The sequence below is a fragment of the Cololabis saira genome, chromosome 16, assembly GCF_033807715.1.
Source record: "Cololabis saira isolate AMF1-May2022 chromosome 16, fColSai1.1, whole genome shotgun sequence".
Taxonomy (NCBI): domain Eukaryota; kingdom Metazoa; phylum Chordata; class Actinopteri; order Beloniformes; family Belonidae; genus Cololabis; species Cololabis saira.
The window spans coordinates 27,876,413-27,904,210 of record NC_084602.1 but is presented as its reverse complement, the minus strand read 5'-3'; the positions used below and the strand labels follow the sequence as shown (position 1 = coordinate 27,904,210).

Below are 27,798 nucleotides of genomic sequence, written 5' to 3'. Positions count from 1 at the left end.
GCAATTAAAAAAAGCAGAGCTTCTATCATCTGGCTGAACGGAACCCAGATCAAAGATCTGATATTCATCTGCTGTCAGAAACTCTGCTTTTTGAATTTTTTTTTTTTTTAAAGATTATTGTTGACACAGACGGTCACTTCCAAATATGAAGTTCAGTGTCCACAGGAGGTGTTTCTGTTGTTTCCTGTAGTCACATTGGTCTTCCCCCCCACTTCACAATCAAGAATAACGATTTATCTCAAGCCAGCTTCTGGACGCTTTGTCCTTTTAAAACATGAATTTAAATTGCTCTTTTTTTGTGTTTGTCCTGATTGATGGTTAAGATGCAAATATATTTTATTCAAAGAGACTTTAAAATAAATTAGCAGAGAACTTGATCTGCTTTTTGCCTCCTTCAAACAATGAAAGAGATAACAGTCTTTAATTAGGACTGCCAAGTTTGTCCTTTTTTTTCTTATAATAACAGAACGCCCTGAGTGCCATTTTTACTCTGGAGATATATTTAAGCTCTTTGCAGGCGCCCATGTTGGTTGCAGACTATAACTAGTCAGCGTTGCTTGTGTTTTGTGGTTGGAAGGATGAGCTTCAGTCAAAACCGCTGAAAGGACGGAGTGTGGCATGCAAGCATGAAACACACACAAACACACAACAGTGACGCTGTTCCCCCCCCCCCCTCTCTCTCCAGATGTGTTTGCTGCAGCCGATGGTGGAGAGTCCCTGTGCATAGGACTGGAGGAGGGTCACTCCCACTGCGCACACAGGCCTGTTCAGCACAGCCAGGTAGGAGGAGCTCCAGTGCTGGAAACACTGTATTTTGTCCACACGTCGTACCTTTCATTCCTTCTAGGTTTGTGTGAGCAGGAAAAAAAAGAGAAAAAGAAAAGTGCACTTGTCGTTGTGGGTGTCTGCCCACTCATGGCAGCTGTGAGAGGCTGTCTGACACCAGACTGGCACCAATCCGTGTCATTACCATAATTAGGATACTCCATCATAGCCATTGTTATAAACACAGCTTATTGCTGGCATGCAGGCGGAGCGATGAAGCCGCGCTGCACTCCCACTGCATGCATGCACAAGGCAACCTGCACCAATAGGAGAAAACCCGGTACTTGGTAGGAATGGGTGATATTTTACCGTTGACGATATACCGTCAAAAAAATTCCTCACGATAAGAATTTGTCATCTCGCGGTAAAAACGATAAATTCCCGTTGATGATGTTTTTGTGTAAAGCTGATTTATGGTTCTGTGTTAAATCCACACATACAGGAAGGAAGGAAGGAAGGAAGGAAGGAAGGAAGGAAGGAAGGAAGGAAGGAAGGAAGGAAGGAAGGAAGGAAGGAAGGAAGGAAGGAAGGAAGGAAGGAAGGAAGGAAGGAAGGAAGGAAGGAAGGAAGGAAGGAAGGAAGGAAGGAAGGAAGGAAGGAAGGAAGGAAGGAAGGAAGGAAGGAAGGAAGGAAGGAAGGAAGGAAGGAAGGAAGGAAGGAAACGAGGAAGGAAGGGAGAAAACGAGGGAGGGAGGAAGGAAGGAAGGAAGGAAGGAAGGAAGGAAGGGAGAAAACGAGGGAGGGAGGAAGGAAGGAAGGAAGGAAGGAAGGAAGGAAGGAAGGAAGGAAGGAAGGAAGGAAGGAAGGAAGGGAGAAAAGAGGGAGGGAAGGAAGGAAGGAAGGAGGGAGGAGAAGGGAGAAAACAAGGAAAGGAAGGGAGAAAAGAGGGAGGGAAGAAGGAAGGAGAGAGCAGGAGGAAGGAAGGAAGGTAGGTAGGATAAATTCATCATTTTTATCGTTATCGGGATAAATGCCAGAAATTATCGTGATACATTTTTTAGTCCATACCGCCCATCCCTAGTACTTGGTTTTATTTAATCTTTTTTTTTTAATTGAAAATCATTTCAATAGTCAGATTTGACTTGGCTTTGGTCTTTGTGTCCACAAAGCTCCTTTCAAACCCACCAAAAGGCGGAATATGTCCTTAAAACCTCCCAAATAGTCGTTTCTAATGAATTAAAGTAGATGGCGTGCCTATTTCTGTCCTCTCGGCTGTTGAAATTCCTGTCAGGCTTTTGATATGTAAACGGAGTTTATTGAAGTCATTAAACCGAGTGCGAGCCTGTCCCGTTGGGAATTACGCCTCGGCTGCGCGTTGGTGTAACACGGCAAAATGTGGATGGCAGTGTTTATCGAGAGCACTAATGAGTGTGTGTGGTCACTGCAAAAAAAAAAAAAAAAAAGCCATGTGTTAATGATGCAGACGTGGCTGGAAGCCCGAGAGCCGATGAGAGTGTGCGTTCATGCATATTCACCTTCTCTAGAGCTATTCGGGTAATATTTCATGTTCTCCACAGCTGTGTACGGTAATTGTTATTACAATTGTGAGTGCATGTTTGCCTAATTCGCCTCCTGTGTAACGCAGGCTAAACGAAGAGGGAGCAGGCGCTCGTTTTGATCAGATCTTTGATAGGAAATCCAGGCCGAATGAACGGAGAGGATTATTAATTGGCTTTTGTTTTTGTTTGCCGGTGTCAGAATATGCTGTGCAGTATTTGACCTGAGGTCAACCAGGAGGTGGATTAGAGGGAACAAATCTCTGCTCTGCCTCTGTTCATCTCTGTTTCTGTTTGCCCGGTGACATGAGTCAGTCCCGCTGCGCCAGGATCTGCACTGCACCACTGCTGCTGCTCAGCGCCCCGCCGTTTGTGTTTTACAAGGGAATGAATGGAATATAGGTGTATGTGTGTGTGTGTGTGTGTGTGTATTATGACGGAGGTCTTTGAGTGTGTAACCAAGGCACCTCTGTCATTCTGCTCATACGAGACAGAGAAGGACGTGACGCTCGCCTTTTCCATCAGTGAGAGTCAACCACTGTGAAGGGAATTTAAAATAAAAAGATGGAATACGGGCTGAGATATCGGTGCTGGTAAATCATGTTTTTTGCTGCCATGCAGAGCTGGATTTAATCACCACCGAGCCATCGGCTTGCTCTGCAGGGCGTGGAGAGAGATATAGAGAGAGAGAGTCATCGTATTGAACATCGTCTATGTGTCAGCATATAGGCTCGCACATGCGTGCATGCTGCACTCTGGGAGTCAGAGACGGACGGAGAGGAAGGACTGAAGTCAAACCTATTGTTGCACCTCGTTCTTAACGGCTGCTTCTTGACCCGCTGCATTCCAGGTTGCCCTTTTTTGCACGAGGTAGAACTTAATAAACATTACTGTCAAACTCCAGGATTCTGAACCATGTTCGTGCGCCCGGTCGTTATTTAAGAAAACGTTTGGCTATAAAAAGTGCCTTAGCAAGTGGTTTAATGCAACGCGGTGCTCCTATTATAAGCTTAACCAATCGATTTTTAGATGTCAAGTCAAGTGGACCTGCATAACTCCCACGAGGCGCCTCCAGCTGAATTGATTTGTTATGGCTGGAGGGTGGAGGAATGTGTACAGGGAGTGCAAAAATATCTGTGTGTATATGTGTACATATATATATATATATATATATATATATATATATATATATATATATATATATATATATATATATATATATATATATATATATATATATATATATATATATGTGTGTGTGTGTATATATATACATATGTGTGTGTATATGCTTTGTTTCTTTGAGTTTGGTGGATCACAGCAATGTAAAGTGACATGAATCACATTTATCCCCATTTGGAATTTCCCCAATCTAATAAAGCTAAGTCCTTATTTTAAATAGGCGATTTAAAATAATGCACAATTATTCTCCAAATAGATAAGTAAAAAAGCTGTTTGACGCATTGTGAGGTAGAAATTGCTTGCAAGTCTTGCTTGAACCTAAAGGTTAGATAGCAGGCAGACATATTAATCCTCTTTGCTTCCGTCCGGCCCAGACGTTTCGGTAAGAGCCTTTAAAATGGACTTATGAAGGAGCTATGAGGAGCCACGCGCTGTCTGGGTGAGACTATGCCCAGATCTGGCTCGGTGCACTTGATCGAAGCGCTGGTGTTGTTCGGCTTGGACGTGGCGTAGAAGTGCAGCGTCGATCCAGTCCTGTTCGGAGGACTACAACATCACCGCTGTTCCCTTCATAACCGCTGCCTCCATCTCTGACGAAAGGTGTTGTAACACTCTTTCAAAAATGTCTTGATTGTCATTCGGGTATAATCCTGCATCTTTATAAAGACGTTGTCTCCCTTGGAGCTAAATGAATCCCGTCCCTAAAGAGAATCACCTTTAACCCTGCAGCAGTGTGTGCATGCGCATTCCCGTTAGAGTTGTAAGTGGGAGGGGAGGTAATTTGGGAATGTCTGTGTGTGCGTTTTGATTAAGCCCATCATCCTCCATCTGGCCGTGAGCAGGCTAATAATCTGGGCTTACTGCTGGCAGCCCAGTTACTGCAAGTGTTCTCTCATCAGCCCACTCCGCTGTAAACAAGTAGGACACACACACTTACTGGACTATGACAGCGGCCTGACGGGGATGACCGCCCCGGGGGACGCCCGTGCTGCCTCTGCGGAGGTCTCGCCGGCCGCGACGCTGCGCGGGAACGAGGAAGACCCCCAGCCATGCCTCTACCTCAGCACCCTGATGGAGCTCTTCACGGAGGACGGCTCCCCCGTGCACGCCCTGTGCTCCCTGCTGACCATGTGCTGGCACTGGCCGCCCGGCTGCCGGGCCGAGGAGAAGGATCTGTTCCTGGGATCGGCGCTGCTCAGCCTGGGACGGCTCCTCAAGGACAAGCTGGCCTGCCTGGCCCAGGGCGTGACGGCCTGCCTGTCCTGCCGGAGGGACGCCAAAGGAGACAAACGGCCGGTAATGTCGCGTCCACAGAAAAAGCAGATGCTGTAAAGATTTACACTCGAGCTGCAAACTTCCACACGAACTCTACAAATATTTATCCGGAGTAAAAATATCCTGAAAAACGTGGAGTGGTTTAACTGCTAAAGAATTCATGGGCCCTTTTTTTATGCATTAGTAATTTGAAGCACGGCTCCAGGGGTCCACAACTTTGTTGCTGATGTGGGGTTTAAAGTGGCAGCAGCGACGAGCAGTTCAAAGGTCTTCACTCGTTTAACCTTGGAATCCGCCTCTCCAGCTGTTACCCTCCAGTGTTTGCCCTCTGCAGTAAAGTCGCTTTGGTCAACGAAAATTCTGACTTAATTTCGTTGTAGACGAACCTTTAACACCTGAGGAAAACGAGACGCAACGAAAATGCAGGTCATGTGACGATAACGATAATTAAATATATAATGCAATATCGTAGACGAATAAAAACGAGACTAAAATGTAGATTACAAAATAAAAACTGCTAAAATGTGTCTTAATTTTCGTTGACCAAAACATGACGAGACGAAATGTTATAACAGAGATCCTTAATATCAATTTTTTAAGTAGTTTCCTCTGGTTTAGTTCTGCTGCTGGTGACGTCACGCCCTCCATCCCATTCGCGGGGAATCAGATCCAGAAGATGCATCTGCAGAGTTAGAGGCTGATGCCATTAACGCAGAGCTCTAGGTTCACGTCCATTAAAAACAAAGATAGAGATTAAATAGAGAAAGGGGCCGATGGCCGGCCACGCAGCGATCTGCTCTGGGGCTGGAGAAGAAGAAGAGACGATCTTTGGATACCATTTCCTACATAAACGTGGAAAAGAAAACCGAATGTGTTGTCGAAAAAGAAAAAGATGGAGAAATGCTGAAGAATAAATCTGTTATAAACTCAAATTAGAATCTTCTGTATCTGGAATAAATATGTATTCTTGAGTCTATATAATATATATAAGATAACCTTGTTTGAATTGTAAAATGGGTTTGGCTAAATACAATCTTTGACTAAAACTAGACTAAAATGATCATGGACAATTTTGACTAAAATAAGACTAAAATGCTCAATGCTGAAACTTGACACGACTAAAGAGTATGAACGTGACTAAAACTAATAAAAACTAAAATGATAGCTTGACCCAAAGACTAGACTAAAACTATTGAAACTAAATTGAAACAGGCTGCCAAAAACAACTACAACACTACTTTGCAGCTCCATGATGCATCTCTATACTTTTATTTTTCTTTTGCACAGCTGGAATACCTCCATGATTCACTCATATTTAGTCTTCGTCAGGAAGGAGATGTCACGACAGTGGCTGCTGTCAAGTCCAGATGCTTGTTTGCCATTAACAAGCATTTCCACTCAAACTTTCATTTACATTGGAGGCATCTCGGGGTAAGAATAGCGTATAATTCTAGCATTCCTCTGCCTTTTGTACCAGCAGACATGCAGCGGAGTGGATGTGAATAGCCCGGGGGATCCAGTAGAATGGGTGCTTTAATCTGAAGCCGGCTTCATTATTAAAACACACTCCTCTCCCAAAGTCCTCGGAGACTTGGCGGAATAATATTTGTTAAGGATGAATAATAAAAGGCGTAAATGGGCTTGAGTGGAGCGCGACGGGACCTGCCTTCCCCCCAAACCATCTTCCTCCCTCATCCCCTTTTGCTCTGGTTGATTTATGAGTCGGTGTCTTCTTTTATTGGGCGTTGGAAGGAAGATGGCATTGTGGCACTGTAGCCCACTAACATGGCAAATGAATCACCGCCCCCCCCCCACGCTCGCTTCTCCCACCTCACGGTTTCATGACAAGGCTGTTTCCTGTGAGGGATAGGTGAAGCCGGCCCCCAGGGGCACGCCCGTATGTCTTCCTGTCGTCTTTATATGCCTCCTCTCCATATTTGTTTATTTATTTCAGCGAAGAACGGGCGCTTCCGCGGGCAAAGTGCAAAGCCCCTACTTAGATTCATCAGCGGATGAAACGGCATGTGCGTGTAATGAGTCTGAACCCTAAAACGGAGATGGATATGCTGCTTTTATCTTCCTAGCCCCAAGTCTGACACAGACGAGCTGCATTTTCCTTCTTTTTTGTGAGCTTTCCATAACTTGGATAAACACAAGCATTGAAATGTCAGTCAGGCAGAGCTGCGTTACAAGAGCAGCATGCCTAACTAGCTCAGTAAAAAACAAAATGATATGCTGATCAGCTACAGAACTACAACAACCCGGCAGTTTAGTAAATAAGATTCATCTGCCATTACTGAGAAATGTTCAGCGGGGAAACCAGGGGGGTGTGACTGTGTTGTGCACCAAATACACGGTTACCACAGAATTCAAACAACTCGAGAACATGGATTCCCAAACAGCAGCCTGATATCAGTCAATTTAATTCAGCTTTATTTATATAACGACAAATACCTACGAATGTCATCTCAAGGCCCTTCAACCATACGGGTCAACTCATTCCAAATTAGTCCAGTTAACACAAAGGCAATCTAATCATAATGATCATTGATTCGCTAAGGAAAGCAACTTTCCTTCTATACCAGGGGTCATATTGGACCAAAAAAACAAATATGTCTGGAGCCGCGAAAGATGAAAAGTCTTGTATAAGCCTTAGAATGAAGGCAAATGGCGAAAGGCCAAGTGTCGAGAAAAAAGTTGAAATGTTGAGAAAAAAGTCCAAATGTCGAGAAAAAAGTCGAAATGTCGAGATTAATGTTGAAATGGTGAGATAAATGTTGAAGTACAATCTCGAGAAAAGTCGAAATGTTGAGGAAAAAAGTCAATGTTGAGAAAAAAGTTGAAATGTTGAGATTAATGTTGGAAGTACAATCTCGAGACAAAAGTTTAAATGTCGAGGAAAAAAGTTGAAATGTTGAGAAAAAAGTCGAAAATTCGAGAAAGAAAGAAAAGAAGAAAAAAAGGAAAAAGAAGCAAAAAATGATAAAAAAAAAGGAAGAAAAAAGGTCAAACATTTTTGAAAAATCTCCAGGGAGCCACTAGGGTGGCGCTAAAGAGCCGCATGCGGCTCTAGAGCCGCGGGTTGCCGACCCCTGTTCTATACGATCCCCCATCCTGAGCAAGCGCCGTGACTGTGAAAGTGAAAAAAGCCACTTTAACGGGAAGAACAAGACTCGGGAAGGATTAGACATCTGCCTCGTCTGGTGGGGGGTTACGAGGACAGGAAAGAGGAGAGAACGGCAACACCAACAGATCGGGAACCTGCTGGGAAGAAGGAACACAGGTTAATGACAACCATAATAGTGTCTTTAATGGAGGTGGAGTAGAGGAGAGGTGCATCATGGGAGGTCCCCCAGCAGTCTAGACCAGGGGTCGGCAACCCAAAATGTTGAAAGAGCCATATTGGACCAAAACAACAAAAAACAAATATGTCTGGAGCCGCAAAAAATTAAAAGTCTTGTGTAAGTCACATGCTGCATGTTTCTATATTAGTTATAACTGGGGAGAGATATTTTTTTTCATTATGCACTTCGAGAAAAAAGTCGAAATTTCGAGAAAAAAGTCGAAATGTCAAGAAAAAAGTCGAAATGTCGAGAAAAAAGTCAAAATTTCGTGAAAAAAGTTGAAATGTCGGGATTAATTTTGAAGTATAAAATCTCGAGAAAAAAGTCAACAAAAAAGTCGAAATGTTGAGAAAAATGTCAATGTTGAGAAAAAAGTTGAAATGTAGAGAAAAATGTCAAAATTTCGAGAAAAATGTCGAGATTAAAAAGGAAAGGAAAAAGGAAGAAAAAGAGAGAAAAAGGAAGAAAAAGAGAAAAAAGGAAAAAAAGAAGAAAAAAGAAAAAAAAAGGAAAAACAAGAAAAAAAAGGAAAAGAAAAAGGTCAAACATTTCTGAAAAAGCTCCAGGAGCCACTAGGGCGGCGCTAAAGAGCCACATGCGGCTCTAGAGCCGTGGGTTGCCGAGCCCTGGTCTAGACTAACAGCAGCTTAACTAATGGATGTTTTAGGCTCCACATCACTGGGAGAAGCTCAGTCCAGTAAGGTCCGTACTCTGTTAGAAGCAGGATCCATAAAGGTCCAGAACAGGTCCCCCCCAGAGGTTTCCTCACCTGGCAGGTCATGTTTTAGCAGGATCTTCCAGACCTGACCGTCTCTTTGTGACTGCAGTAAAGTGGATGTTGTCTCGTTGGGATTCTCTTGATATTTAAAATCCTCGCTTCACCTTAAAGATGCTCCCTACGTCTTATAGCTATTAATTTCAGACATGCTCAGTAGAACTTACTGTGCACCGTAACGTCTTACAGAACCTTAATGAGGCTGGTTGTTGGACATTATGGTTCTGAATAAATAAACTATATAAACTCTGATATTCCCAGTTTGCAGCTTCAGCCGTGCATCATTCCCATGTTTCCCTGCTGTTTGTTCCCAGGACTTCCACAATGATGTATCTTTACATGGGACCTTTGAATGAACTAGGAACCATAGAGGGAACTTAAACACATACGCTGAATTGTGACAGACAGACACATTCCTCATCTCTACTTTTAGTCCTCCTGATTTGGAAAGCACTCATGACACAGCCTCTTTAATGGGAGCACGCGTCATCTGCTTATTAATAATTTCACATGAAAATAGTCCCTGCGTTGAGTAATATACGTGTCACGTTTTTATTCTTGTGCGAGACCGTGGCTGACATTCCTGCCCCGGTTAGCCCCACCGGCTCAGAGCCTCCCATTTTTGAGTCAGCCATTCTTCTGTGTGTGGAGGTAACAAGCCAGAACACTCCCCATTGTACCGCCGCTATTGAGCCGGAGCGCCGACACCGACGCCGCTCCCGGCCTCCCCCATTCAGTCCCCTAGAAATCCCCCACGCAGAGGTCACACCGGAGCCGCCAAGGAGGAATGGAGATCTCTAGAAGCAAGTGGAAAGACGGGGATTAGGATGGATGGATGGCGGAGGAGCGGCGGTGGAAAGGGAAGGAGAGCAATGCCGATGCAGTGAGAAGGACAGTAATAGCTGCTTGGATGAAGAGTTTCCCCCAAAGTAGTCCGACTCTCTGTTTTACTGATTGATATGCAAAGTGAGGAGGCAGCGGACGCCTCTCCTCCGCCTACGCTGGCAGAACGGTGGGATGCGGGATCAATGGCTCGATGCAGTTCAAAGAAAGCTCAACAAGGGAGGCAGAGGTGTACTCGAGACTGAGGCTTCTGACCCGGGCCTAACCGAGGCGCAGAAGGAAATGAGGGTGACGAGATCTTTTGATCATCAGATGAACATAAGATCCGAGTAGACGCCTGGGACTGGTTCTGTCTTGACTGGGTCCGGCTTTACTCTCCGTCATGCCGACGTCCAGAGGAGGCCGGCTGCGTAGGAAGGGCTGCTCTCTGGCCCGGAGGACACGGCAGCAGGCCGCGGCAGCGTGGAGACTGCTCTACAGACTGCTCTTCATGGTGGCCCGCAGGCTGGGAGAGGTAGCAACACTTTACAGTCTCATATTTGCAGCTTCTGAACGAGCCTCACCGAAAAACAGGCGATAAAGAGAGTCAGGAGCGGCTTCTTTTGAAGTGTCGCTACTCCTGAAAGCGGGTACATTCAATAAGAGCTTTTTGATGTAATATTGAAATGGATGTGGTTTAACTTGAGTGAGGAGAAGAATGCTTTGTGTAGGTTTGGCTTACATGTCAAAAGGGATTCTTTTCTTTTTAGTCTGGAATGAAAGTATTACTAGATTCTACGACGGAGTATTAGGGCCAAACTAAGACAAAAAAAATGGAAATTACGAGAATAAAGTCATAATATAATGAGAATAAAGTCGTAAAATTACGAGAATAAAGTCGTAATGTTGCGAGAATAAAGTTGTAATAGAATAAAGTCGTAATATTATGAGAATAAAGTCGTAATATTATGAGAATAAAGTCGTAAAATTATGAGAATAAAGTCGTAACATTACGAGAATAAAGTCGTAATGTTGCGAGAATAAAGTCGTAATAGAATAAAGTCGTAATGTTGCGAGAATAAAGTCGTAATAGAATAAAGTCATGATATAATGAGAATAAAGTCGTAATATTAAGAGAATAAAGTCGTAAAATTACGAGAATAAAGTCGTAAAATTACGAGAATAAAGTCGTAATGTTGCGAGAATAAAGTCGTAATATTATGAGAATATAATTTATGAGAACTCTTAACAGGAAGAGCTTCTTCTCCCTGTGTTAAAATGAGGAATATTGAGCATCTTGTGAAGTTATATTTATATATTTATAATATATTACGACTTTATTCTCGTAATATTATGACTTTATTCTCGTAATTTTACGACTTTATTCTCGTAATATTATGACTTTATTCTCGTAATTTTACGACTTTATTCTCGTAATATTATGACTTTATTCTCGTAATTTTACGACTTTATTCTCGTAATTTTACGACTTTATTCTCGTAATTTTACGACTTTATTCTCGTAATATTATGACTTTATTCTCGTAATTTTACGACTTTATTCTCATTACATTATGACTTTATTCTTGTAATTTCCTTTTTTTGTTTTTTTGTTTGGCCCTAATACTCCGTCGTAAGATTCTGCCTTTACTCCCTCTCAAAAAAATATGAGATTTTGCTGTGAAGCTCTCCGGTTTGACCACATAGGACTTATGTGTGGAGGCAGTTGATTAAAAATGAAAAGATGCTGCAAAATTTTACCAGAGAAAATAAGCAGAACGCCTTTTTTTTCTTCCTAATCCTCAAATGTTGATTAAGATTAATTTTCTAACGTGACAGACGAGCAGAGGCAGAAACGTGACGAGGAGCCGACACCTGTCGGGGAGAAAACCCGAACGGGGATTCACAGCAGCGCTGTCGGAGCCGCTCCTGGGCTTTCCTCCCGCCTCTGCCGGCTTGCATCCTCCGCTCTTAATTGGTTATTTGGGCGGGCTGTCGGTTCTGTGTTGGTTAGATTGTTGTGAGGCAGTTGCAGCTCCTGAGTCATGACTGCGTAGCCCCCCCCCATCCTCTTCTCCTCATCTCTCTCTGCCTGCCCACCTTCTCCTGTCACGCTTCAATGCAGGTATCTGCCAGTTACTGCCGAGGAAAAAGAGGTGAAAGTGCGTTTCTATGTTCACGCAGCCCCCCCAACCTCCGAATAATCACCTCTCTTCCCCTCAGCTCTGACGCTGCTCCATCGTGTCATTTAAGTGTACTTGAGGTGAACATGTGTCCTCGTCGTGCGAGCGAGCGTGGGGTGGGTGTGATGAGAATTGGCTCGACACTTGAGTGGTGGTATGTACAGGTTCCCTCCACCCCCTCCCCTCCAGCTGGGTGCCTGGAGCTGAAATAAGCAGCAGATATGGCTGTTATCGGTCTCCACAAGGCTTGCTCCCCCTGTACGGAGCCAACAGTGGGCTATTTGATGAATTTGCCGCTCTGATATCCTTCAACCTCTGTGCTTCCTCCAGGCAATCTCCCCCTGTCTGCCTGCCTGGTGGGAGCGTGTATCAGTGAATGAGGGCTGACTGCCACTGTGTGTGGCGTCACCGTCAGTAGCTGAGGCAGACTTTATAATCTACCGAGCAAGGGAGGGGAAACAAGTGGAGTGGATGCAGACCTGCACCCAGTTACACTATAGGAAAGTTTTCCACTGAGAGATTTCTACCACGAGCCAGTTGGCCGTGCTGCAGTAAGGCTGTTCCTCATTGCTTGCATAGCTGCAGATTACAAAACTTGTTTACAGGAGCATACTTGTTGTCTCAGTCAGTGTGAATGACCAAATCAGAATCAGGTTTATTGGCCAAGTCAGGTTAAACAAGACGGGGAATTTGACTCTGGTTGTTTCGCTCACTGTACAGTAAACAGACAAATGACAGATCTTATTAACAAATATACAATTTAAAAAAAGAAGTGAAAAGTGCAGCAATATGAGGTAGACATGGTTATTGAAAGGTGCATTGTTACAGCATATGATTGTGGTTTTTATTATTATTATGGGCATGCCAAGTAGTGGCATGACCATATTGCAATCGTCCAGAATGGCCCAAAGGGCAATGTTGCTAGCATTTTGCTAACAAGCTAAAGTCGCAAAAGTCCCACTGCGCACCAGCGGGTGTACAGCATGAACCCGCTCTGGTATGGAAGAAAAAAATCCCCCAAAAAATAAAACACGCCTGAAAAAACGAGGAAAAACATGAAAATGAAGGCGATATATTAGTATACAGAAAAGGTTTCCCTTTTCTTATTCTTATTCCGCACTCTTTTTTTCATCCGTTAATGCGGCCCGAACCGCAATGTGCACCCATGCATGGCATACATCGTTAGCTGCGTCTCCATCTTGCCTCGATGGGCATTACTTTTCTCAGTCAAAAGCGTTACCGTGGGGACGCTATACGCCAAAAAGTGCGTCCCATTAATAAGTATTGGGAACAAAGGAATGAATGCAATACAACCGTAAACACCTAAAACAGAAATAGAACCACCCCAAACACAACCACTACATCCCCAAACCAAAGCAGCAAGAGGGGTCGAATGGGCAGTAAGGCATGCCCATATCAAAATATCCAGAAATTTTCTAGTTATTATTATTTTTGCACAATGTGTGAGACTCTGAGTGTTGAGAGTTCATCAGAGCAACATCTTGGGGGAAGAAACTGTCTCTGCGGTATGAGGTATATCCTCTTGCAGCATTTCAGTTCCTCCAGCTCGCCACTTTGGCCCTCCATCAGGAGACACATTGAATACCCTACAATTATCTGCAAAATAACATTCAACAAAGCGCTGCTGTGGGCCACAGATAACTTCAGAGAGGCTTACTCTGCATGTTCCCTTTTTCTTTCTCTTATTTCAATCTGTAATCCTCAGGAACAGGCGGTCTACGTTGGAATAAGGGGGGGGGACTGGCTGCTCTATAATGGGCCGATGGCTTTATTGATGGTAACCTTGTATGCGTGTGGGCTCATTTTGAGCGGGTGGAAGGTGGGGGGGGTTGCGGGTGGTAGATCACACCAGTATCGGAGTTAAATGAGTCAGACAAGCTTTCACACTCTGCTCGGGTTGTGGGCACGCATGCACGTCAGCGCCTGCACTGTCAGAACGAAGGGCTATCGATCCAACAGGGCTGCTGCACACTGTTTGGGGGGGAGCTGCACATGACTGCTTGCTCATGCGATATTTTGAATAGCCACACACACACACACACACACACACACACACACACACACACACACACACACACACACACACACACACACATAGGGAAGCATAGAGTGCTGAGCAGCTGTTTTGCTTGGCACTGTTGTGGTCCCACTGCTCTGTGTTGCTGTGCAGCAGATTGGAACCTGCTATTACTGGCACTTATCAGCCTCCGCTGATATCAGGGACCAGCCATAGATTATAATGCTACATCATGTCATTCGCTCGGAATAAGAAGGAATGGCCATCGCAGGGCTATTTTTAGCACTTAAATCACATCATAAATGGTGGCTTGCACGCCACGGTTGAGTAACGCTGCTGTTGATGAAGTGTTTTGCTTGTTTAGCCTGTCGGGGAAGGAATTATGTTGGTGGTTGGCGAAGTGGGCGTGCATTTGTACTACTTCCTGAAAAGCATAATACCAAAAGGTGGATAGCATGAGTTAAAGTAGATTTTTTTTAGCTTTCTTTTTCTTTTTAGTCATCGCTCCTCAGGGACAAGAACTGAGAAGCTCAAAGTTGTTCATTTTCTGCCAAAGTTGCTTAAGAAACTACAAAGTCTCACCTGCCACAGGCAAGACCGCGCAACACGGATTTTTAATGTTTCTTCCCGAGGCGTCGCAGTTTTAAACGAGTGAAAAATGGTGCGGATCATCTATCTTGACTGAACACATCTTTAAACGGTACGGGACGCCGCGGCTCTGCGTGGGGTTTCACCCATCAAAGGAGCTCTCTGGAGGGACCTCGCGGGATTTTCTGGCATTGCCAACTTTAAGGAACCGGTGCTTCGCAGAGCTGCGTATTTGCCCGTTTTTGGATCAAGATGAACGATAAAACTTACCCTCAAGCTATTTGCAAGAGAAATAGTTAGGATTTCAGAAGAACTAGTTGTATAAAATGCATAACTAGCCCTCTGGAAATACCCAGGGGTCCAATGATCGTGTACACCGTTGAGTTATACACATGATTATCTTCCACAGCTTTGGATTGGAAATCATTAGTAGTAAATGGTTACATGAAGGATGATCTTAAAGTGATTATTAGGAATGTGGGTGCAGTGCAGTGTGATCCAGCTGGCAGAAATAATCCCTACATAAACCCTGGTTCTCTCTGTCGCCCTCTGCAGAGCGTGGACACGGTGTGCGCGCTCTACCAGTCCTTCCACGAAGGCTCAGGCTCGCGCGGCGGTGGAGTGATGGAGGACATCAGGGAACCTTCGGCCAGGCAGGCAGGAGAGGTGGGATCAGCTCCTCCCCGGGAGGGCACGCTCCTAAGACCTTGTCCCAAGCACTTGAGCGCCACCGAGAGGCTGCGGAAGGTCATCCAGGAGCTGGTGGACACGGAGAAGTCCTACGTCAAGGTGAGGCCAAGGAGCCCTGGCAGGTGCAATAGGAGAAGCTGTTTTCCCTCTTCGTGCTCCTGTCTGTCCTCATTTATTATCCTTATACTGTATCATTTTCCTGTTCCTTGTGTTTTTCCATTATGACCCTTTTACATCTTTTTTTTTTGAAATTCTCTTTTTATTTAGAACAGCAGTATTCCAACTTACACATTTTTACATTCAATCTTTGACTTAAATGATTTTGACCCTACTGTTCTCCAAGCATTTTTTATGAACAGTAATCAGAAACAATAACAGAAAAAAAATAATAAAAAAATAAAAAATAAATAAAATAAAAAAAATAAAATAACATAATAATAACAGAAAAAATAAATAAAAGAAAAAAAAGAAAGAATAAATAAATAAAAAAAAAAAAAAAAACAGGGAGCGCACCCATTTTTACAATCATTACATCACATAAAAAATAGTTCACATGAAATCAGATGTGATTGGTTTCACATACTCAGTCCATTTGGACCAGATCCTATAAAAGTTTTCTTTCTCAACCTTGAGGGAGGAAGAGATCTTCTCCATAACATAGATCTCGTAGATGATTCCAATCCAGTCGTCGATTGTGGGGGTTTCTACTTTTAACCATTGACCCTTTTCCATCTTATATACGCTAAAGGCGAGGAAAGTTTATTTGTATAACACAATTCAACACAAGGTAATTCAAAGTGCTTTACATCAACATTAAAAGCAGCAAGACACAATTAAACAGTAACAAGTCAATTAAAAAGGGAAATAGAAATAAGAAATAATAATACAATACAATGACAAAAAAAGGGAATAAATAACAAAGAAAATGATAAGAAAAGAGGTAAAATAAGGTAAAAGCACAAGTTGTTAAAAAGTAGAGTAAAAGTAGTAGAGTAAAAGCGTGGATCATGATCTACTTGAGCCTGCAGCTCTTGTCGTAGCTGCCATTTTCCCTCTTTATTCCTCATTTGGTTCCCTGAGCACTCCATTTCCTCAGCCTGCCATTGAGTTGTAATCGAGGGAGCATATTGTCTCCTCCGAGTGGTTTGATGCAGGCCCTCGCCTCCCTATCCATGCAGCTCCCGTGTGGGGAGGGGAGGGAAGGAGGAGGAGCCCCATCATAAATCAACCTAATGAGAAAATATCTGCTGATACCAAGACAAGCTACAGCCACATTAAGGGAGCAAAATAACAGGGGGGGAGGGGGGGAAACAGGGGGAGACGTTTGGAGGTAACAAAGAGAGAAAAGGGATGATGGAAGAGCATTTTTACAAATGAGGATCTTTAAACGACTGACCTTATCTTGAATGTTTTCTGCAGGACCTGGAGTGTTTGTTCGAGATCTACCTGAAACCCCTGCAGAGTGAAACCTTCCTCACCCTGGACGAGGTAGGTGCCAGAGATGCTGATTCTGCGCAGTGTCGTCTTCATTGAGCGTTTCTTACCCATCGATGAACTCTGCGGAGCCGCCACCCCCCCCCTCTTATTACCTATTCAACTTCCTCGAGGACAAGTGCGCATTCACCTTTACTGACCTCCCAGCATCCTCCAGGGACGCACTAATACAGGCTGTCTTGAGGGTAAACTCCAGAGCTCAAAGCACTCGCCTCCGTTCTCCGATTGCTGTGCACGCTCTTTTATTCCGAATGCGTGATTTTGCTTCCTTTTTAAAACCCCCTTTGATTAAACCGTGACAGCACAAAGAGTTACTGCGGCATGTTAATGAACTTGCAGTGTTCCCCGCTCTGGGCAAGGCGCGACCTCAAACGCAGGACGTCCCTCTCCAGATGCTGAAGTCGATAGGGTGCCGAGCCCAGGGGGCAAATCAAAAGGGCATTATGAGTGGAGGGGAACTGCTCAGACACTGACGTGGATGAGGATGTGTTACCGGGGGAATGGCTCGTAATGAAAGGGATGGGTGACCCTGGACATACGTGCTGGAACGTGCTTGACTTTAGACTTCATTTCTACCAGGCCCCTAAGTGCCTTTTGTGGGAGATGGAGCTATCACGGTGGAGGTTTTATAACACTCCAGGGTGCCCGTCCGACTGACTGTTATGAATTACAAGCCATCTTGGCTCTGTTCAGTTTTTCACATGGCCTCATATTCACTCATTCTCTCCCTCTTCCCCCTCCCACTCTTTTGCCCCTGCTGTTCTCCTTTCTTGCATCCTCATCAATCAACTTTCCCACAATGCCTCCATACCCCCCACCCCCCGCTTCTCCTCTATGTACCCCCTGTTCTCCTTTTTCAGATGGAGAGTCTGTTTGGCAGCCTGCCCGAGATGCTGGACTTCCAGAGGGTCTTCTTGCAGACGCTGGAAGAGAGGATCGCCTCCTCGCCAGACTTCAGCACCCTGGAGACCCCGTCGCAGTTCAAGGTGAGATGCAAACACGGTGATGTATTTAATTATTGATTCCACTCCACTATTGGCCTCCAACCAGGTGAACTGACTCACACGTGACCTTTGAGTTCTTGGGGTTTTTAAATAATTGAGGGGCAACAGGAGCCTCATTGGCTGATTTATCGGCTTTACATGACAAGGTGAGGGGTCTATTGATTGAGGCTGCAGTTCAGCGGCTGGAGCGTGAGCTGCTGAAAGCCAGCGTTCCTCTAAAGGTTAGTGGAGACAGAGGGAGCAGAGAGGAGGCATCTGAATCATCTCCCGAGAACCAGAGGACGGAACCGTTTTGTGCACAAACACTTAGGCCCTGTCCCAATTAGGGCTGTTCGATTTTGCCCAAAAATAAAATCTCGATTTTTTTCTCTCAAAATCCGATTTTCGATTACGATTACGATTATTTTGTGAATTGACAAAAGACAAAGAAATGATTTCAAATATGCTGTTTTTTTATTGAACATTTTTAAAAAAATTAAAAATCGATTTTACAATTTTCACGTTTTAACATCGTTCTAATTACATAATCGCGATTACGATTTAAAATCGATTAATCGAACAGCCCTAGTCCCAATACTCCCACTACCCCTACTTTTCAGCACTACCCCTAAATTTTGCGCATTCCAGTGAGCGTAGTGGTGTCCCAATTCCTCTTTTCATCTAGGGGTAGTGGAGAAAACGAGGGTAGTGGCCATGAATCTGTCCCTACGGATCGAGGGTTTTCCGATGCACACTAGCTGAACTAGGGCCAGAAAAATTTCCTAGAATGCTTTTCGTCGTCATTTGCGGACTGAATCAAAAAAAAAAAACATGGCGGACATTTCTTATTTTTTAGTGAATAAAATTAATATTTTGAGTTAGTTTCTGCAAAAAAATGCGTTTTGATTACATTTCTAGCGAGAAATATATATTTTACTTTCATAATATTCACTCAGTGAATGTATATAATCACTCTCTTGCCCGTTGTTGTGAAGTCTTTTTCAAACCTCGCCAGAATAAAGGCTGATTTATGGTTCCGCGTTACACCAACGCAGAGCCTACGGTGTAGGTTACGCAGCGGCGCGCGCCGTAAGCCGTACCCTACGCCGTAGGCTCTGCTTCGATTTAACGCGGAACCATAAATCAGCTCCGGAGCCGGCAGGCAGAAATCCCGAAATTTTCGGAGCAAATTTCTTAACAGGCGTAGCTACAACTATTAGATTTCATCTATTAAACCAACATTTATCTTCCTAAATGATTTATTTCAGCTAGCGGTAATTCTCCACAGAGCTGCAGGTTTCTCCCCGGGACAATGGCGCAGATTGACCCGGCGATCACGTCTGTACTCCGGCTGCTGCGTCTCCGAACCGCGTGGCTCTTATCATTGCAGAAAACATCAGATCAAATTTCTTAACAGGCGTTATTTGGATAAACTGAGCCCAGGTTGGGGATCTTAACGGTTACTTTTACGCCTGAAAAAGTATTAAAACTTAATAAAGTGGCATATTAACAGCGCTACAGCTGAAATTAAAACAGCTTTTGGCTCTCAGCTTCCTGATTTTAGGGGTGGTGCTGAAAGTAGGGGTAGTGGGAGTATTGGGACAGGCCCCTGGGAAGATTTCCAGTGCCCTAAAATCTGTGGCTTCTTTTTTAGGGGTAGTGGTAGTGAGGGAGGGCTAGTGGAAGAAAGTAGGGGGTGTATTGGGATTGGCCCTTAATCCCCCGTCTCTTTTTCCCACAGAAGCTGCTGTTTTCACTGGGGGGTTCGTTCCTCTACTACGCCGACCACTTCAAGCTCTACAGCGGCTTCTGTGCGAACCACATCAAGGTCCAACAGGTCCTAAAGAGAGGTACTACATCCTGAAGAACGACACACACAAGCCCAAATAGACTGGTGCAGTAGTTAAACTGAGAACGAGTGTGTGACGCAGGCATGTGCCCCAAAGTGTGTCGGCTGCTAAAGTCGGCTTCCTTGCACCTTTGTTGCATCAGAGACGCCTCACAGCACTCGCTTCTGGAAAACTGGCCTTCTCCAATCAATTTTGAATGAAAATGTCCCAGAGTGAGACTTGTATTTGAAAGTCAGGCGAGCGAGGCTTCTCCAAATGACTTCAAGCTTTTCCTCCAACCTATTTCTCAGTGAATGCTTTAGATGTTCTCCACCTTTCATTTTGTGACAAAAAAACAACTCCTCAGTTTAAACAACAGTTTATAACTGGGGACGGTCCTCATCAGATGGCAGCTTGCAAGCCTTAATATTTCCTCACTACTTCTGCAGCTGAGACGCTGGTCTTTTTGACACTATTTGTGATTGCTGCCCAGTAAAGAGAAAGATGTAAGAAGATCAGCGTCTTTACCGACACGGGGTGGACTCAGAGGGCAAGATGCATCCTTGAGCTGCTTAAATTGACCCCATTAGCAGGACTGTTGAGGGTATTCCATGAAACAGGCAGCAAGATGGATGTTTAATAGGATTGGTACTCTGTAGGGTCAGAGTTACCTCAAGGAGAATAAATATGGAGATCCCCCCCAAAAAAGAAAAAAGAAATAACCCTGGTACATTAAAAGGTTTAAACCACCAACTGTTTTCAGCATGAAAATGTTATTAATGATCTATTATGGAGCCAAACAGCTTTACAGTTCTTCTGCTGCAGTCAACTCAGAGAAAAATACTGTCATTTTTAAACTGTCTCCAAAAGTATGCACAGACCAGAGTTGTAAGCAGTGGCTGCACTGAGGTGTAGGTGTTAAATGGGAGGCAGGACATGCACAGCACAGAAGCAGCAGCCACATACACTCACTGCACTGTATATAGTTCACTCAGCGTGATGGCAGCCTCAAAACGGGGTCACGACTAGCTGATCACCTGTGAGTGTTTGTCAACCTTTTCAGTAATGATACCCCCCACCACCACCACCAGCTCTCTGCCATCTTAATCTCCTCCCCATGTCTCTTCCCGGTGAGGCCGGGGGTTGCCTCCGTGTCTCCGCTTATTTGTTGACTCGTTAATTGCCTGCCAATTACTCTGGGAGGCGCCGCCGCGGCTGCCTGTCTGTGGCTGCGAGTGTTATAATTAATACTGTAACGCCCCCCCTCTGAGAGCATTGTGGAAGCTCCCCACTCAGGGAAAAAAAACATCCCCTTTACAGAAGACTGTACACCTGCAGTGTCTTTTAACAAGCCAGAGCTCCGCCATTTCAACAAATGAGGCAGCTGGACGCACCTGGCTTTTGCTTTTGCTTTTATCCTAATAACTTGGAGCCGATGCGGTGAGCAGAGCAAAAGCAAAAGCAGCAGGTGTTTTCATCCTGGTGCCCACAGGTGGAGGAGAGGCCTACGCCACCCCCTGCTGGAGACTTGTTTCTGCACCATCATTCTGCACCGCCCCAGATTTCACATGAAAACGGAATATCATGCCCTGGCCAGCCACGCTAATGTTTGTTTGTTTGTTTTGTTAAAGCTAAGACGGATCAGGCTTTCAAAGAATTCCTGGACGCCAGAAACCCCACCAAGCAGCACTCGTCCACCCTGGAGTCGTACCTGATCAAACCGGTGCAGAGGGTGTTGAAGTATCCCCTGCTGCTCAGGGAGCTGGTCTCCCTCACTGACACGGACAGCGAGGAGCACTACCACCTCACCGGTATGGGGATTACACACACACACACACACACACACACACACACACACACACACACACACACACACACACACACACACACACACACACACACATAAATACATCACATAATGTGGTGAGAATATTCAGATGGAGCATTTTCCAGCACTTCATGAATACGATGAGCGAATCAAACATTTCAATGCAAAGCAAGCAAATGCAGTAAAAACCTGATGAACACACTTTTATTTACACTTCTTTTGCGTGTGTGTGTCCTTGCAGAGGCTCTGAAAGCCATGGAGAAGGTGGCGAGCCACATCAATGAGATGCAGAAGATCTACGAGGACTACGGCTCTGTGTTCGACCAGCTCGTCACCGAGCAGACCGGCCACGATAGAGAGGTTTGATCCGCATTTCAAAACTAGATTTATAGCTCTCATTTGTGCCAATTTGGACATATATCCCAGGTTTATTCAAGTTTCAAGATGCTCGCACACACTGCTGGCAAACAGTCTGTAAAGAAAAAAAAAAAAGAAAAACGAAATAAAAAGTAAAAAAAAAATAAAAATCTCAATCAGTATTTTCCGCTAGAGCTCAGCTAACTGTAAGTACATCAGAGTGGAGCTGTTTAGCTCATGTGCTCAGCCTCAAGGGACTGAATACATTAATACATATATGGAATATTTACTTGAAACCAGCTGCAGCATAAATATTCAAAGTGAATGTTAAATCATGATGTCAATAGTGCTATATGTTTTTCCTGTATTTTAAATGGCTCTTTAAGTTCAGATCAAGGTTGACGTGGTGTTGGCTTATAAACAGCTGAGCTCCACTCATAGACACGGTCGCCTAATGTCTCATAACCAGCACGAAGAGCCGGAAGTGTGTGTCGTAATTCCCCGAGCCCCCCCCGCCCTTAAACCGCTGCCTTCTGTCCATCCAGGTCACAGAGATTTCCATGGGAGAGTTTCTCATGCATTCGTCGGTGGTTTGGCTCAACCCCCATCCATCACTGGGCCGCATGAGAAAAGACCCCGAGATGACCGTGTTTGGTGAGTTCTTATGACATTTGTCGATGTGTTGATGTATGAATGAAGTGATCGGGACTTGTGCGTACAGATGTGCAAGCAGCAGCGGCAGCAGCCAGGCTCGAGAGTCTCTCTGAATTTAGATATGCTTAGCTGAAATGTTGATATATGCTTTAAGGCTTCAAGACGGCATCTAAAATGCTCTGTGTTTTCTATCCCTTTAGTCTGCTTTCCCCAAGAGGCACTCACAGTCAGAACTAAGACGCTGATGTGTGTTTTCTTTTCTGTTTTTTTTTTCCCTCACCAGTGTTCAAAAAAGCAGTGATATTGGTCTACAGGGAAAACAACAAGCTGAAGAAAAAGATGGTAAGAAATGGTGTGTTTGGAGTGAGACACGGCCCGCTTCTCGTTCGCCTCATGATGATTTTTCTTATATTTTTTTTTCCCTTTGATGACCAGACAAACCCTCGTTCAGCACTTGGCCACGGCGATTCAGACCCGTTTAAGTTCCGATGGCTGGTCCCTCGCTCTGCGCTGCAGGTCAGGCTGGGGAACGGTGCAGGTAAGAGACTGGCCGCGCTGCAGCATCATTCCTTTTAAGTCCCTCACAAAGCACATCCACTAAGTCTCGGTGTTCCTTTCATATTTCCACCGCACACGCCCGTTAGATCAGCCCGCTTCCCCCCACACATCCGTCTTCTGGCATGTCTGTGAAACTCCCTTTACGCTTATCTCTTTCTGAAACCTTAAACCATATTTGAACTGTGCGATTAAAAGCCTCTCCCTTTTTTTTTTTTTAAATGTATTTCCTTGTTCTCTCAGGAACAGGCACGGAGAGCAGCTGCATCTGGGAGCTGGTTCACTCCCGCTCTGAAGTGGAAGGCAGACCGGAGACGGTCTTCCAGCTGTGCAGCAGGTTAGAATATATAATCAGGTGGAAGCTCAGCACCTGGTTAAGGTTTTTTTAATTTATTTTCCCCATGTTTTCCCAGTTTTAGCTACCATATCTGTGACTTATGTAGACTAAAATGCCACTAGCGCTTTGTTATGCATTAGTGATGAAGGAATCCCAGATATTAGAGCCACGGGTGAATTATTTATGAGGTAATATCCACAGAGAGTGGGCCAGATTTTCAGTAGGTGTCATAATTATTACCCAGATTTAGAGCCTCTTTTCATAAATGTGTATTTTCTTCATTTTGCTGACGTGGAAACTATCTAATGTAATCAGTTTGGCAACAGTTCAAGAGGATTTTTTTAATCAGATATTAACAATAAAAAGATCCAACCACACTGTAAGAAGTTTAGATAGATAGATAGATAGATAGATAGATAGATAGATAGATAGATAGATAGATAGATAGATAGATAGATAATATAACTTAATTGAAAAGGTCAAGTTTAGCAAATTACAAATGTATTGACATATTTACAATTAACTTACAGGAGATGACCACTATCAGGCATATTTATCATTTATAAAAATGATCAAAATAAAATATTTTCAGTTGTATAAATATAAAATGTATATTTATAGCGCTTTAGTCAGAGAAAATTTAAAAAAAAATGTAATTAACCCTAAATAATAATAATACGAAAAAATGTTATTTACAACCTGTTAAAGACGGGATTGGGGGTGTTTTTACTTTTTAGTATATAAGGAAAACCTGGAGTTAATCTGTTAAATGAGAGGTTCCAGTTCCCCCAACAAGATTTTACAAAATCTTAAAGCATTTTCTTTAGTAATAACTTTACTGTGTAGGTCAGTCATTTTGTCAAATTGAATTAATTTCAGTTGCTCTTTATTTATATAGCATCAAATCAGGATGAATGTCATCACACTTCAAAATAATATTTTGGTTTTTGTGTCATGGACTTGAGACGACACTGGACACATCTGCTGTGTCTGAGTATGTTCAGTGAAGCACGTGAGCAAACTGTGAAATTGGGATTATTCCTAATAAATCAAATCAACTGCGTCATGCACAAATGAACTTTTCCACCAATCTTCTAAATCAACATCAAGCTTCTCCCTCCGAGGGGTAAAGCCCCCTGTGCTCATTCTCTGGTGTCTCTCTGGTGTCCTCAGTGTGCCGGAGGACAAGGTCGGCGTCATCAAGGTGATCCGCTCGCTCCTCCGAGAGAACGTGAGGAGGAACATGAGGAGCGACGGAACGCTGGACAGAACCTGCAAGGACCGCCTGGTCCCGCTGCGCAGCGCCGTCCCTTCCTCCGCCAAGTTCGGTGAGCTCATTCACACTGAAAACCCGTGTTTTTCTATACGCTTATCGGTCTGTTTCTCCTCGGCTGGAATTCGGAAGCTCATTTAAAACTCATCAGCTGAGTGATGCCAAGGATTTGATTATCTTAGTTTTAAAGGTCATTATCGTCAGGGTTTTTTTCTCCGATAAGAGCCAAAAGGCTGACTTCCCTCTGGTCTGTTGTTGCCAGGTTCCTCCAGGGCTTCCTGGCTGTGCAAGCAGCCGCTGGAGGAGGTCTCCACCCAGGGTGGGGGTCCCAAGCCGGGGCCCGACTCGGACGAGGGCAGCTTGAGCAGCGGAACCTACAGCTTCTCCGGGGCTCCTCCGGCCTGCGCCGCCTCCGACCCGCACGTCTTCCCCGCTCAGCAGAGCTGGTCCCGAGCTACGGGGCCCGACTCGCGACCCCACTCCACCCTGAAGGAGTCGGACATCTTGAGCGACGAGGACGACGACGGCTTCGGCGAGGGCGGCACGAGGAGGGACAGCGGAGACAGCGGCTCCCCGACCAGCGCCATCGAGGCTCAGTTCCTGCAGCTCCAGCTGTCGGAGGACGCCGCGTCCAAGTGTCCGCCGGCGCCGTGCGTTCAACCGGAGAGAGTCGGCGACACCCCCGAGGTCCAGCCCAAGCTCCTGCGGGGACACTTCGGTGCGGTCAAGAGGAAATCGGACAGTTTCAGAAAGAGTCCGCTGCTGCGTGTGAAGGAGCAGAATGTTTTGCCGGACAGCCGGGCGGCTCCAGCATCGCCGTGTGGCGCGCTGGACCTCAACATGTTGCTGGAGAGGGAGTTCAGCGTCCACAGCCTGACGTCTGTAGTGAACGAGGACTGTTTCTTTGACCCAGCTGAGAGCTGTGGAGAAGCCCCCCCCTCATAGGGACAGAACAGGACTGCACTGATTCTGAGCCACAGATACGTAGCCATACAGAAATATAGGGCTGTGCAAAGTCCCCGTGTCACAAGTGGGGAAGTCCCCGTGGCTGACTGTGGCGTCTGCCAGGCTGGGCGGCTGCGAGGCTGCGCCTGAACCCAGAGGTCCGTAAAGTGTGACACCCAGCTGCAGGGAAGCGTTAGGTGTAAATGATCTCTTGGCTGGCAGACCTGGGCTCTTCCCCTGAAGAGGTGCAGCGAGGTGATTTCTGTCCCGGTGACGACTGCAATGAATCTGCCAAGCACTGGTGTGAATCTGCGAGCTCTCCAGTCGCGGCTGAAAGCCCGGCCCTCCTCTCAGCAAACCATCTTAGTGACATATTACAATCCAACCCCTCCTTCTGCAGCTCATGCTGATTGGCAGTTTCTATTTGATTCCTGACCTTTTTCTGTGAATACTGGGAATTCATCCTCGTCTGTCAGAAGAGTCCACGAAGCATTTTCAGTACAGACGGAGCACCCTGACACGAATCCAGTTACTCAGGCTGGCGCAGAGACAAAACCGACACTGTTGTCCAGGCAGCAGCCGTTCACATGAGCTCAGATCACTAAAGCATTCAGTTTAACGGAACAAAACGTTTCAGATCACCGCTGGTACGAACTCTATTTCAGCTCAGACTGAATGAGGCGATCATAGTCTACCACTCAGAGCTGCACTGGTCCAGACAAGCAGGAAGGAGATGGACTTTACTCCACAAAGCCTTTTTTGCTGTATTTTGTGCACTAAACTACGCTGTTTTGCCTATATATTTGAATATTTTTTTTATATGTACAGGTTATAATGTTATTACTGCTGTTTTTATTTATTAGTAGGATTGATTATGTGCATCTTCGCTGAGAAACATTTTGGGTGAAGGCTTGAACTCTTGGCTACAGATTTGTTCTACTTTCTGAAATAAAAATATACCTTTTTTTTTTATTATCGTTTTAAATGTAGCCGGCTGGATTTGGTTGTTTCACTGAAGACTGTAATTTCCAAGTTTATGCATTGGAATGTACTTAAAAATGCAATAATGGTTGAAATCCTTTTTTTTTTTTTTTAAATGTTTGTATGTTTTTTTTCTGTATATAATCTTTTTCTAACATTTATGTACAGTCTTACATACTTGTACAGTTGAGAAATGAGGCAGGATTTTGAAGCGGATATTTTTGTAGACCTGGTTTGCCATAGTGTAAGATACATTTTGAGGTACTATTATGAACAAAAAAAAAAAAAAAAAGGCAAGCCACTATCCTTCAGTTCAACTTTACAAGCCTTTAATGCTAGTACACCAATGAATGTGAATGCTCCATTCTCATGGGATTGTTTTATGAATAAAAGTTTATCTGTGAATAACATCTGGGCATCAGTTGCTTTAAATCACATCCCAAAGCCACAATGTCTGCTTTACACAAACCTTATTTACTGACAGGTAAAGTGTTGGACATCTACATCCTGCTTTTAGGATCAAGTTATTTCCTCAGTAGACTACACGTTTATCTGACAGAAATGGGGCACGGGAACGGAAGGAAAGGGTGGGGAAAGTTTTACAGAAATGCGTTGGGTGTGTTTTTTCCTCATATGTGCCGATGTGTAAAATTAGCTGATCTACATGTCAGGCTTTTTTGTCTTACATTAGACTTTAAACAAGGACAATTAGATTTCTATTTATAAATTGAACAGATCCCAGCGCTCATTCATTTTCCCGCTCAGTCCCACTCCTCCCCCCGGTACCTGCGGCGCCTGATGGAGGCTGGATCTGATGTTCTGCCAGAACACGAGTACGAGATGAAAGAGATTGAAACGAGCGAGTCTTGACAGCCTTTCCTGTACAATAGCCACTTTTGCGATGATTATGTGAAAGTTTTTATTGTAAAAGTGTGTCCTCACGTCTGGGGTCAGTTGCATAAACCATCCGGCGTACACGCAAAGCCCTTGTAAATGCCTCTTTCTACACGGGGACTGGGATTTCTGAAGGAGCATGCCTCATGCATTCATCCGACCATGTTCACACGTTATTAAAGCACATTAAGTCTCTCCGTTCCACAGCTTTAGTCCACTCTGAACTTTGAAGTGAATAACAGTAAATTAACACATCAATAGCAATAGTCCATTAATGAGATGATCAAACACCGACAAGATGCCATGTCACAAACTAAAGCTTTTATTTTTAATAAGCTCAGTGCAGTAAACTTGGCTAATATCTGTTAAACCTGCCACAGCATTCAACTTGTATTCTCATACAGGACTGTCTCAGAAAATTAGTAAATATTGTGATAAAGTTCTTTATTTT

The 27,798-nt window shown here is 44.5% G+C and overlaps 1 protein-coding gene across 3 annotated transcripts in view; it reads left to right on the top strand.

Moving 5' to 3' along the window:
* Positions 1-26,863, top strand: part of tiam2a (TIAM Rac1 associated GEF 2a) — a 121,357-nt gene extending 94,494 nt beyond the window's left edge. For all 3 annotated transcript variants that reach the window (XM_061743518.1, XM_061743517.1, XM_061743519.1), the window contains exons 15-27: positions 686-780; positions 15,083-15,316; positions 16,637-16,705; positions 17,572-17,697; positions 19,436-19,544; positions 21,155-21,334; positions 21,593-21,711; positions 22,254-22,362; positions 22,646-22,704; positions 22,798-22,900; positions 23,161-23,254; positions 24,428-24,582; positions 24,790-26,863. In XM_061743518.1, the coding sequence (XP_061599502.1) occupies positions 686-780; positions 15,083-15,316; positions 16,637-16,705; positions 17,572-17,697; positions 19,436-19,544; positions 21,155-21,334; positions 21,593-21,711; positions 22,254-22,362; positions 22,646-22,704; positions 22,798-22,900; positions 23,161-23,254; positions 24,428-24,582; positions 24,790-25,472 (2,135 nt within the window). In that variant the 3' untranslated portion in view covers positions 25,473-26,863. The remainder of the gene's footprint in view (positions 1-685; positions 781-15,082; positions 15,317-16,636; positions 16,706-17,571; positions 17,698-19,435; positions 19,545-21,154; positions 21,335-21,592; positions 21,712-22,253; positions 22,363-22,645; positions 22,705-22,797; positions 22,901-23,160; positions 23,255-24,427; positions 24,583-24,789) is intronic.
* Positions 26,864-27,798: the final 935 nt, after the last annotated feature.